We start from the raw sequence: 13066 nt of genomic DNA, 5'->3' as shown, positions 1-13066 counted from the left end.
TATATACAATACAATGCATTGCACCTAATTTATAGGTGTAGAAAAGCTAGTCAAAGGTCATGAGTTACAAGACCTTAATGATGAATAATGGTGGAGGTAGATAGGCTTAATGGAGAGTGTAATGGTGGTCATCCATAACCTCCAAGAATTCATAATACTCCCCCTTGGATGTCCACCATTTATGGAATATGCCTCGTTAAAACCTTGTTAGGAAAACCCGATGGGACAAAACCTACACGAAGGAAAAAGAGTACATATCCATATGAAGCTTGTGAGCGTGACACTGCCTCGTTAAAACCTTGCCAAGAAAAACCTATTGGGACAAAAACTTGGTCGAAGGAAAAAGAGTACAATGTTGTTATAAGTTGTGCTCATGCTCCCCCTGATTTCCACATATGACTTTTAATCATCTTCTCAGTGAAGTTGTTGGCAATACACCGATATATGAATATGATAATTTATTATTTGACTTTAATATAGTCAATTATATCCGCTTTAACATCCACGGAATTTTCCATAAAGATAGTGTAATACACATTTTACACCTTTTGCAAATTGTAATCATTTCATTATCTTCTTGAGGGCTTAAAAGATCTTCAATTATATCCAAGGATTGGACAAACATAATATCACTCAATAGATGAGTCTTATCCATTTCTTATTTGTATTAATGGATACATAGCATTTGATAGATCTTCTTTTCGAGATGCATTTTGCCCTTTCAATATTTTTCATCTCAAATTATGTCATCAAATAATTGACCATCTTTGTGAGCTCTTCGTGAGTCTCCACAAGATTTAGATCATTCACATATATACCATGATAATGGTAAGTCAAATTATTTGATCATTAACAAGGTATTCACTGAGGTGAATGTACCATATTTTGAAGATAATATGTAAATGGATCATTTCTATAGTCTAACTCACGAGACCTCTGATTATATGCACAACGCATTATCAATTATTTATTAATTTTATGATCCATATAGATATGCGGTAATTGCATCCATATGATGCGTGCCAAGTATTTTGAATACCATCATAAAGTGATTGCATCATAAGAATATATTTTCAAAGGCATTCAAATTTACCGCAATGATTTTACCCACTTTTGCACTAAAGGCTTTTACAACTTTATTGTAATGACCGCAAGTCAATGTACAATTTATGTAATCAATAATTTCAAATAATCATGGTCAATTGCATTTGTGAATGCATATACTAATGACCAATTAGATGTCGACATCTATCAAAATGTATGAGCTTCAAGCTCTTCACATTATAAAAATAATTGTACATATAGTTATTCGATAACATCTTTCGTACTCCCCATATTTCTTTATAATCAATCAAGAGCTCACTATTTCACTTTCCGGTACCGGATTCTCCTTAGAGAATTATATTCATATAAATGGGGATTGTAGCCTTTGTGGGTACGATCTCTTGTAGAGATCCATATCTTTTCATGTACCATGTATTTTTCTCTTATAGAGAATTTTCTATATTGCATCAATAAAGTTTTTCATAATACTTTATGTGCGTGAGCTCATTATTCATTTCAATAAAAATGTCCTATATGGACAAAACGCGCGCTTTTGAGGTTCACAATGTGGAGGGAGTATTGATGACTACTTGTCCACTTTATTTTCAAACTCAATATTATCAAATTCAATTTGGTACATGAATATTCATTTGAAAAGAATTTTCAATTCTTTAGTATAGTATATCGGTACAACAAAATTGAGAACTAATGTCTCAAATTCCTCTCTATTCACTTAGAGAGCAAGCTAACCATAATTTATTTGCCAATCAACTCTTTATTGGCACATAATGGTTCGATTTAAAATGATCTTTGTAGCTACCATGTAATCATCAATGATTTTCTCATCCAAATATGGATTTCATATATGCCACCATAATTGACAAGTATTCTCATATCATAGTAATGGATATTGGTGTTGAGGCGTCCCCCAACATCGTCTTTAAGACGAATCCTTTCATCGCATGAGATAAGTAATATGATGAGAGTATGATGCTACTAGCGCTAGTAGACTTTAGTTACACGATATTCACCCACTTTTTCGGGTGTTAATCATTCGAACCAACATATATATCTCCCCCTCTTATATGCATGAAGTATAATGGGTTAGCTGTGTACCATAATTATTTTTCACCCAATTAGGGATTCACGATGCAATCATAATGTCAAATTTGTCCTTCAAGGACATTCGTTTTCATGGCAAAATCTAATGTGCAATGTGTCCTTCTTGGACATTTTCTCTTGCACTCATTTGCAACATATGTAAATACTTTGCCATTTATCGATAAATGCATCTAGCATTTTACACATTAAAATTGTTGCAATTGAATTCTTTTTTCTTTTGTGCTTAAATATTTCCATGCACAAATCTAGATGAGACAAATATCATTTCATATAATTCACGCCGTTATACAAGAACCGGCTTCTTATCTCCCCCTTAACGGCGGGAAAATTATCTCATTAAAATGGCAATTGACAATGTATGCCATAGAAATATCTCCCATTAGGGGTGCAAAATATTGCATAGCATAAATAGTAAACAAACCACGTGATCATGTTATGTGGCTGAATATAACTTCGTTTGAGAATCTAGCAGATTCTGAACATAAATGGTCAAATTTCAAAACTTTTAAAAATTCAGGGACCAAAATGCAAAATTTTGAAAATCTAGGGACCAAACTGTAAATTTTGAAAACTTCAGGGACAAGACTGCAATTTTAAAAACTTCGGTGAAAACTGAAAATGCTGAAATATATTCATAATTGCAGATGATGAGAGGAACGAGTTGCATATTCTAAAAAATATTTGGACTGAATCGTAAAATTTTCGAATCCGGAGGACTAAAATGAAAATTTTGAAACCTTTGAGGAGTAAAATGTAAATTTTGAAAAATCAGAATATGCAGATGATTTGGAATTTTAACAGAAAAATCAGATCCCCTTTTTTCGTTTGGTTTGAAATTTCATCTCATCTCATCTAAGACCAAGTATAAAAAACATACATATACATACCTCCATAGATATGGATTTGGAGTGAAATTTCATCACTAAAATTTTGTGATTCAAAATCTTTCATTGAATTGGTCAATATCGTGACTCCAAAATCAAAGCAATTTCTTTTGCTTTTGTGTTGGTGCTTCATAAAGCTTATCAACATGCTTTATCGTGAAATGGATATATGACCAATCATTTTTCATATTTCTCATCTCTCTTCTAATGATGAGATAAAATTTATAGTGAATAAGCTTGAGCACCATGATAGCTTTTCATGTCAACATATCTCTTTGAACTTTTTAATATTGTTGTTTTCGCTTGCAAAGAATAACAACTATTGAACGAGTTTTGTATTAGCTCACAACTCGTATTATAGTTCGATATGCTATTAAAAATCTTTATTTTGCTATTACGAGTGCAACTTGAGATTTTATGTTGTCACTTCATGATCATAATATAGATCCATAAATTAGAGAATATTTTTCTCTTACAATTCTTCATTATATGTATCTTCAAGACACATATATCAATATGAAATATTTTACTTGTCGTTTGCAAAATAACAAGTCAAGATTTAAAGAGAGAAAATTGTAGAGAGGATCAGATATCTATCTCTTTTCGTCTTCATAAGTAACTAGATGTAATGTTACTTTTACTTATGTGTTCAAGACACATACCCCAAATTAAATACTTGTTTCTTGAAAAATGAAACAATAATAGTTTTCTCGGTGTCTTCTTTTTCATTATGAAATATTTGACTTGTGTCCTCAAGGCACATAACAATAACACAAATATTTTGTGATATCATGGGACATAAATCGATCTTTAACTTCAATATCCAACGCTCATAGTTACATTTCTTCTTGAGCGATCAAAAATAATTTTGAATTGTGTGATATATCTCAGATCATTGAATTACAAAGGAATAGTCCTTTCGAGTACATATATATATAATTTCAAAATTGGGATTTTATTCCTTAAAATTACGTACTCAATTTGAGCCTCAAGGCTTCTTAGAAATCATTATATAGTACTTGTCATGAAATAATAGTACTATAATTAACTCAAATCTTCATATATATATATATATCATTGAACAACAAACTCAATAGTTCTTTCGAGTACAATATATTATTCAAATACCAAGGTTTGAGTTTTATACCTTGAATTCATGTACTCGATTTAGGCCTCAAACCTTTATAATTGGTACGTAGTTGTAAAATAATAGTACCTTGAGTGGGAAATACTCATTAACTCAAATATTCAATGTTGATTATCATCACTTAGACCTTGAGTCTAATATATTCAATTGAGACTTATAGTCTTCAAATTTATTCTAGGCCTCAAGCTTTTATATTTAATATTCCTCAACATAAGCTTCAAGCTTTCATATTTAAACAAGGCTTTAATTTGAGCCTAAAATTTATGAACTTCGAGTTCTTTTTTTCGATTGATGGAGCTTTTCAAATTGCATAAACTAGAGAGCAAGTGGTTTTTTTTTTCTTCTTCTTAATATACCACTCAAATCTTCGAGTCACTTGATTGTACGTGCTCGATTTGGGCTTCAAGCCTCAATATATAATAAAAATCGTTAAAATATAACATTCAAAAATTCGAGTCACTTGATTGCACGTGCTCGATTTGGGCCTCAATATATAATAAAATTGTTATAGTACATTGATCATGAACGAATAGTACTATAAATGGGGAATACCCTCTAACTCAATTGTTCAAGAGTCTTATCATTTAGACTTAAAGTACTATGAATGAGAAATACATATCAACTCAAATCTTAAGTTTGAGTATTATTATCGCATAAACTTTGAGTCTATCATATTCTATTGAGACTTATAGTCTCAAAATGTGATCTAGGCTTCAAGCCATAAATTGATTATGATCAATTATCAATTTTCTCATTTCAATATTTTGTGGACTTGAAAAATGTCCACAAATGACAAATCTGTCATGTCTGAGTAATTTGCTTGTATCTCTCTCATTCGAGATCCAATTTCAACGCTTCAATATGCTGTGAACAGCCAACAGAAAGTTCTACAACTTTCGTATTTTACATTTTATCAAATTCGGACAATATCAGGTCCAAAACGGGACTCAAAGTCTTGAAAAATGACCACAAATGACAGATCTGGCATGTCTGAGTATTTTAAGCATATCTCTCTTGATCGAGATCCGATTTTGATGATTCAAAATGTTCCGAACAGCCAATAGAAAATGCTACATGTTTCGTATTTTGCATTTTCTGAAATTTGGACATTATCAGGTCCAAAACAGACATCGAAGTACAAACTCGTGAATTGCACGAAAAATCACCTACAACAAAATTAAGATGATTAATATTTGATCAATTTAAAAACAAGAATAAAATATTTAAAATCAACTCCCTTTCATCTTCTATGGCTAAGGAGTCATCTTCCTTGGATCACTCGAAAATTTACTTAGAACAATCGTGCTGATAACGTGTTAAAAAACTAACAAATGATATACAAGAAGAAGAGAACAAAGTAGGGAGAATATGTGATATTTTATTCCATATCTTCAAGTATATACAATACAATGCATTGCACCTAATTTATAGGTGTAGAAAAGCTAGTCAAAGGTCATGAGTTACAAGACCTTAATGATGAATAATGGTGGAGGTAAATAGGCTTAATGGAGAGTGTAATGGTGGTCATCCATAACCTCCAAGAATTCATAATATAATGAACAATTTTGAAGAATCAAACTAACTTGAATTATTTGAGGTGCCAAGAAAGAAACTAATTTAGTGGGCTTTCCTTCCCACCTACCATGCTACTCTATTTTCTCCAATTCTAACTTTCTTTTCTTTTCAATCAATAAATCAAATTAGATGGAGAATTCCAAGACGAGTGAATCAAGTATGTCGGTGGAATACTGGCTGCGGTGGCAAGTGCTTGTTTGTGCACTCATTTTCATCCTCCCGACGGCGATCGCAGTCGTCCACCTCCGTAAGAGGGGCGGTGGCGTGAGAGGAACATTGAAGCCGGCGGATCTGTGGGGCCCATGCTGGAGGAATATCCATCCTCGATGGCTTCTCTTGTACCGTGCTTTCGCCTTCGTTGCCATGGCTTTCTTTCTTTATCAGACAGTCGCTGCCTTCGGATTCTTCGTCTTCTTTTTCTACACCCAGTAAGCAAGCACCTATATATAGATCTCCAACCATTTCGTTATCCAATTGCTTTTAAAAATCAATAACCCCCATTTTTACCCCCGATCCCCTCATTAATTCCAGGTGGAGTTTTGCGTTGGTCATGGTCTACTTTGCAGTAAGTACAACGTTAATGCTCCCTTTTTGATTACTGGTCTAATTAATTAATTCAGACATCTGGGATATATAATCATATGGGCTTTTCTGATTGTTAACTTGTTCGAGTATAGCTTGCTACCATTGTATCTATACGGGGATGTAGGATTCATGGGATTAGACCAACTCAGAACGGTGAGAGAGATAAATTTCTTAACAACAATTCAGAAGAAATTAACCATGGAACAACTTCACCGTCCAAAGACAAGGAAAACAAGTTTGAACTTCATCGGAACCAGACTCCTATTATCGAGCAACTTCGGTTTTTGGATAATCTTTTGCTGATTGTTTATCAGGTCTGTCTATTCAATTTTCCTAGTTTTGCTTCCTGTGGATGCTAGTGTTCGACTCTGTATTCTTGCGAAAGAATAAAAAAAAACAAAGATCATCTTTTTGCCTTAGATTGTGAGAACAAGTGATGAATAACTACTTACCGACGATTTTGGATAATCCGGTCACATAATTCTCAAAAGGATATGTTTGATGAGTAGTTGAAGTTTGAACAAGATAATCGTATTTCCAGTATATATTAGGGGATCGCTCATTAGGCTCGTTTAACAAGGTGGCATGGCTAAAACACAATTATCTGGCTTTTAATTGTGTTGAGATTAATATACAAGTGTTTCAAGCCACACAGCTTTGAAAAAGACTTGATATTCTGATTTGTATTTAACAGACATGTGCAGGTGCTGTTATGCTTACGGATATAGTATTTTGGTGTCTTTTGCTGCCATTCATGACCGGTGATAATTTTAAGCTCACTTTGGTGAACCTCTCTCTCTCTCTCTCTTTTCTGCAACCCTCTAATTTTGTTTGTCCTAGTGTCAAGTTGATTGTTTCCCATTTCTAACATTTCAATTATGACAGTTGATTGGATGCATGCACTCTGTAAATGCTGTTTTTCTTATCATTGAATCCGCTCTCAGTCGCATGGTAAGTTACAGAGTCCATCTCCCCTATTTGTTACTGCAGCAGCAGAATAACTTTAGTTATATGCTAATAATGAAATATATTCTTCAGCCATTTACGTGGTTTGGTCTCATCTACTTTGTGATGTGGAGCTGTGCTTATGTTGTTTTCCAGTGGGTTCTTCATGCCTGTTGCTTCACATGGTAATTTTGCAATCCTACATTACTACAATATCCATTCAATAATATGATTTCGGTTGAAGATAATTTTGTGGGTGCAGGTGGCCGTATCCATTTCTTGATCTTTCAACTCCATGGGCACCTTTATGGTAAGAATTGAGTATTGCTCTTCGATTTCCATCAAATGAACATACTTCGTTTATGTAATGGATATTGAAATTGTCAGGTATTTGGCTCTGGCATTGGTTCATATTCCATGCTATGGACTGTATATGCTGCTTATGAAAGCAAAATACACAGCCCTCTCAGGAATGTTTCCCCATGCCTTTGTGAGGTCAATCTAGTTTCAACTTTTAGAGGCTATTTTTTTTAATTAAAATTCGATTTCTAATTGTGCACACAGTATCTCCACCAAATAACCAAGGACATGAGGCGACGTCCTGACAACGGTTTATTGCTTGGCAGGGTTTCAACACAGAAGAAAAATGTTTAGGCGTTTTTGGACATTCGATTAGTCAAGTTTACATGTATAACCTTACAAAGCTCCCATACCATATTAGATGGGAGATTATAATCTATTTAAAACATCCTTGTCAACTCAAGCGAAAAACTGATCGAGATTAAAATGAATAATCCAAACAGTGTTTTGACACTGGATTCTTCAACAATACATTTAATATCAGAGAAGACCCATGTCACTAGATTTAAAGAACAAAAACTATGTTATGAACATCCATGTCAACTTTAATTCTTCTGTATAGGTAAAATTTGTTTCTGATAAATTTCACACAAATATAACATAAAATGGTAACAATAAAAGAACACCAGAGAGATGGTCCGTAACTGATACTAAACATATTTCTAATCCCTAAATTCCAACTATAACATAATTCATCTTTTTTGAAAAGGAACTAACTCAAAATCTCATCAAGCAAAATAATTTTATAACCACATATTGTTGTGTATGTAATTATCAACCAATAGCAATATCAATTCAATGATAAAATTTAAGATTCGGATCATAATATAACAGCAGTAGCAGAATATTAATCTCACACTTTCAAATCTACTAATACAAAAACAGAGAAACCAAGGCTTATTACGCAAGTAAGGGTCGGCTTTACAGGATTAAATAGATTGCAGCACGTAAACACAAATGGACAACGTTCAAATCAATCTGAGAAAAGCACTTCAAATGCCTCGTAAAGAAGTAACGTTTATATACCACAGTAACTGGGGTTTAAATTTACCATACAGCCCAGATATTTCTAACAGCCATGTCTAGCAAAGACAAAGTATATGAGAACAGATCATGCCCTTAATGGAATACCCACACTTTAAGGCAAAACTTCAAAATAACTAGTGATCCAAATAAAATTCACAAAACTCGATTGTTCAATTATAACAATTTTGGAATCAGAAACAATGCCCGGCTCAGATTCTAAGCAGAATATAGCAATTCATTCAATATCCAGACACATAGACAGAATAAGTTGACAGACAAATGCAGCAGTTAGCACTCCCTTACAACAACAAACAAGACACACTTCCCAAGTTTAAGAATATAACAATGCACATTCTGAAAATATGTAAAGGAATATCACACAATCATAACAATTTAGCAATCAAAGCAGTAGATGCAGAACTCAAGCATTAAAAAAATAAATAAACAGAGACATAATTAAAAGAAAGATAAATTAAAATTTAAATTCCAATGTCGGAACATTACTTCAAAACCAAAATTCATAATTTAAAAACCTAGATAACTGTCATAATAAAAGGAGTTCGCAAAACGATGAAAAAAGCATAAAATATCTCTCAATCTCAATCTCCAGCAGTCTTGGCGTAGACATAAGTAAGTCCACACTTACCACAGTAGTGCCTGTCAAAGTGATTCGCCATAAAAGTTCCAGCGCCGCACTCAGCATTCGGGCACTCCTTCCTCAGCCTCTGGACCTTGCCGGAATCATCAATCTTGTAGTACTGGAGAACAGAAAGCTTGACCTTCTTCTTCTTGTGCTTGAGCTTCTTCGGCTTGGTGTAGGTCTTCTTCTTGCGCTTCTTAGCACCACCACGGAGACGGAGGACAAGGTGGAGAGTCGACTCCTTCTGGATGTTGTAATCTGCGAGCGTGCGGCCGTCCTCGAGCTGTTTCCCGGCGAAGATGAGCCTCTGCTGGTCCGGAGGGATGCCTTCCTTATCCTGGATCTTGGCCTTGACATTGTCGATGGTGTCGGAGGATTCAACCTCGAGCGTGATTGTCTTGCCCGTTAGGGTCTTGACGAAGATCTGCATCTTCGCGGCTGCAAGGGGTGGCTAGGGTTTGTGTGCTGATGAAAAAATGAGTCTGCAATTTTCTGAAATGGGCAGACACGCTGTTTAAATAATCTTAGGGTTTCGTGGTGTTTGGGTGGGCTTATTGGTTTCTGGGCTGATTCGCTCACTTTCTACTTGGTTATCAAATAAGCCCATATTTGGACTTCCAAAATCCGGTAATTTTTTGGCCCACTTTTATTACTTTATTACATGCATAATTAATGATTATATATAATCATAATTTTGAATTCTTTTTTTTCCAACAAGTCAGTATTTCCCGATCGATTGGTAGGGTTTAAGAAGTAAGGCAGGCGAAGATTGAAGAATGGCAAGCCACTGCGAATTGTGGCTCCCCAAGAAGAAGAGATTCTGTGCAAACCCACCTCTCGCTGATTCCCAGTAACCTCTTTCTCTCTCACGCTCACTTTCGTCTCCATTCGACTACCCATTACTCATCATATCTTAATTTCAACGGTTTTAGATTCTGCGGGAATCACACCCAGAGGTCCGATTCTAAGTGGATTCTGTGCCCGATTGACCCTTCTCAGTAATAATCCCGATTTGTTATTTCATTAATTTCTCTAGCGTTGATTTCATTTGACGATTAATGTGGTGCTTGTTTAACAGCTCTGTGCTTGAGGAAAATCTTGATAGTCACTTAAGCAGATGTCCATTGCTGAAACAAACGCAGTCGCTAACGAGTCAACCATTCTACCAAAGGGGTATTAATGGTGGCAGAGAAGATGAAGAAGAAGAAGAGAACGCTGCCTGCAAAGATTCTATTTTCACTTCAGAGATGAAGAGGAATGCGGTCTATGCAATGTCTGCGCCCAAATTTTTGGAATTGATTGCTAAGATAAAGTCTGTTCATTCTTCCATATGCAGCAAAATTCCCGAATCTTACAAGATTCCTGAAGCTTGTAGCATTTGGACTAAAACACAATTTGACAGGTATTGAACAAAGCTCACATTTTTATCTGATTTTATTTTTTTGCATAAGCACTATGAATTGAATTTTTAAGCTGATTGAGTGTTTGTTGATGTCAGGAAAGTACCGTATCAGGAGAAACATGCTTTACAGCAGGCATCGATTCTTGGGAACTTGGAAGACTTTGGGGTGTTAAAGAAATCTGGGTTTACTTGTGATGCAATAGGTGATTCTAATGGGGAGTTGGAAAAGGATAGTGATATTTCTACAGTGGTCGAGTTCGGTGCTGGAAGAGGATATCTTACGCAGATGCTTGCTGATTGTTATGGGATCAAGAAGGTGTTATTGGTCGAGCGGAAGTCGTATAAGTTGAAAGTTAGTCAATCCTAAACCAATTTTGTGCATTCCTTTTTTTTTTTTTTTCTGAAACAAACTTCTTTATTTTTTCCTATTTTGTAATTTTCACTATTAATCACGAATTCAACTGTGAGTGAGGATGTGTTTGAGCTTCAGTGATATTTTCAGCCAGATTAATTGTTCTAATCTGTCGTTCATGCTAAATGCTACTTTCAGGCTGACCGGAGTTTGCGACAGAAAGAGAGCTTAGTATTAGAGAGGTTGAGAATTGACAGTAAGTTTTTCAAAACCTTATTTTTAACAATGGTTGAAATGAACTCTTGGCTATACTTTATCTCTTCATATTATTTTGCCTGTCACTGTTATATTATGCCTCAGATAGTGGATTGATAATGAATTTTCTAATACGCATGTATGTACAAGAGGAATTCCATTCATACTTTAGTGTCATTCACGTATTTATGAAATGGTTTAGCTGAAAATTATTTGAAGCTAGTAAGCAATGGAAACAACTGCAAATATTGTTTGGATTTAGAGATCTGTGGAATTATATGTGTTTTTCAAGGATACATATCGACTTCTCATAGTTGAATGTTTACACGTTATGCATAAGCTTGTCCTCTTTCTTCATGCTATGTTGTTCTATAGATATTCAAAATATCACCTTGAAACTTGTGTCCGCTGAGTACTTTATCATTGTACAAGTACTTTATATATCTTCGATTAACCAAAAACAAAATATGGGAGTCATGCATCAGTATGTTCTGCAGTGCCATAGAGTCTCTATTGAATGTGGAAAGTGTTTAGCATGTGGCAAAAAAAAAGTGTTGTATGTGTGTTCTGTTCCTACATTTTGAAGGTAAAGTTAGTTTCTGTATCGTCCCAGAATGTGCCTGCACTTGAGATATGATGATATTAAAGCCTTGAAATTGCAGTTGAGGATCTAAATTTGAATGCGGTAGAATCATTACAAGGAGTTGCGTATATGGCAATTGGCAAACATCTGTGCGGGCCTGCAACAGGTAACTGAAATATTTTGCAATCGGCAAACATCTCTGTATTTATTGCATTAGATGGGAGTATTATGTATGATTGAACAATGTGGATCCAGATATGACATTAAGGTGCTGCATTAATGAACATTGTGATGGGCATACGTCCGAAGCAGCAACTGGTTACCTAAGAGGCCTAGCTATTGCTACATGTTGCCATCATCTCTGCCAGTGGAAAAGCTACATAAGTAATCAACACAAACTATCAATTAATTTTCTCTGGATTTGGGGTATTAATAAAACAATTTTTTAATGTTGCAGATAAGAAGTATATATATGATATGGGTTTGGGCAAGGAAGATTTCAATGCAATAACTTGGTTCACAAGCTGGGCAGTTGATGCGGACCATGGGTCGGAGTTATCTGCCGTAGATTCATCTGCTCAATTTGAGATAGTGTAAGATGTGTTATGATTGAAATAGGGGATCATCTTTGTATATAATGTAACTGATTGATGGTAATTGTAATGGTAATGGTATAGGAGGAGGAGTGAGAAGAAAGAGGTGGTGGGCATGGAGTCGGAATTATTAAGCGGAGTTGGAGATATAGTGAGGAATATGGAGGCGATTGATCGGGCTGTGTTGGGATTCATGTGCAAGGATATTATTGATATTGGGAGGCTAATGTGGGTCAAGCAGCAACGACTTGTGAAATCTGAGCTAGTCAAGTATGTTCCTCTCTGCGTTTCTCCTGAAAACCGCCTCTTGCTTGCTACCACTATGATTAATTAAAACATCATTGCTGCTTTTGTTGTTGTAGATTATTATTTTTTATTTACATAAAACGGGGCCCAGCCCAATTCAATTGATGATGAACAAGAGAAACCACAATTGAATTCAAACACTCAGATTTGCTTTTGACTAATAAAAAAAGATTTGTGTTTTTCCACACAAACAAGATAAGAATGTAGAGTGGTTGGTGACATGACATCACTACATACATACGCATCC

General features: G+C 34.9%; 3 protein-coding genes across 8 annotated transcripts; 2 read left to right on the top strand and 1 right to left on the bottom strand.

Moving 5' to 3' along the window:
* The first annotated feature begins 5772 nt into the window (after positions 1–5772).
* On the top strand, positions 5773–8135 carry LOC105955475 (uncharacterized). 2 transcript variants are annotated; one of them, XM_012979205.2, is made up of 9 exons: positions 5773–6200; positions 6304–6337; positions 6450–6671; positions 7052–7141; positions 7243–7308; positions 7396–7487; positions 7565–7612; positions 7690–7797; positions 7929–8135. In XM_012979205.2, the coding sequence occupies exons 1-9, from the start codon at positions 5902–5904 to the stop codon at positions 7954–7956; spliced, it is 987 nt and encodes a 328-aa protein (XP_012834659.2). In that variant the 5' UTR covers positions 5773–5901; the 3' UTR covers positions 7957–8135. The 2 variants fall into 2 exon arrangements, with proteins under 2 accessions (XP_012834659.2, XP_088672223.1); XM_088816097.1 differs by lacking the exon at positions 7690–7797 and having other exon boundaries at positions 5783–6200; positions 7867–8135.
* Positions 8136–8317: 182 nt separating this feature from the next.
* On the top strand, positions 8318–13013 carry LOC105955514 (methyltransferase). 5 transcript variants are annotated; one of them, XM_012979253.2, is made up of 10 exons: positions 8318–9955; positions 10051–10178; positions 10261–10326; positions 10407–10730; positions 10827–11082; positions 11281–11338; positions 12000–12086; positions 12176–12304; positions 12378–12513; positions 12598–13013. In XM_012979253.2, the coding sequence occupies exons 2-10, from the start codon at positions 10105–10107 to the stop codon at positions 12845–12847; spliced, it is 1380 nt and encodes a 459-aa protein (XP_012834707.1). In that variant the 5' UTR covers positions 8318–9955; positions 10051–10104; the 3' UTR covers positions 12848–13013. The 5 variants fall into 5 exon arrangements, with proteins under 5 accessions (XP_012834707.1, XP_088672220.1, XP_088672222.1 ...); XM_088816094.1 differs by having other exon boundaries at positions 9904–9955; positions 10047–10178; XM_088816096.1 differs by lacking the exon at positions 8318–9955 and having other exon boundaries at positions 10043–10178; positions 10261–10284.
* Positions 9142–9758, bottom strand: LOC105955505 (ubiquitin-ribosomal protein eS31 fusion protein). The gene has a single exon (XM_012979241.2). The coding sequence runs from the start codon at positions 9756–9758 to the stop codon at positions 9288–9290; it is 471 nt and encodes a 156-aa protein (XP_012834695.1). The 3' UTR covers positions 9142–9287.
* Positions 13014–13066: the final 53 nt, after the last annotated feature.

This window comes from Erythranthe guttata, chromosome 4 (genome assembly GCF_056151865.1).
Source record: "Erythranthe guttata isolate IM_541 chromosome 4, IM_541, whole genome shotgun sequence".
NCBI lineage: Eukaryota > Viridiplantae > Streptophyta > Magnoliopsida > Lamiales > Phrymaceae > Erythranthe > Erythranthe guttata.
The sequence above is the reverse complement of the archived record's forward strand: the minus strand, read 5'-3'. Positions and strand labels throughout refer to the sequence as shown.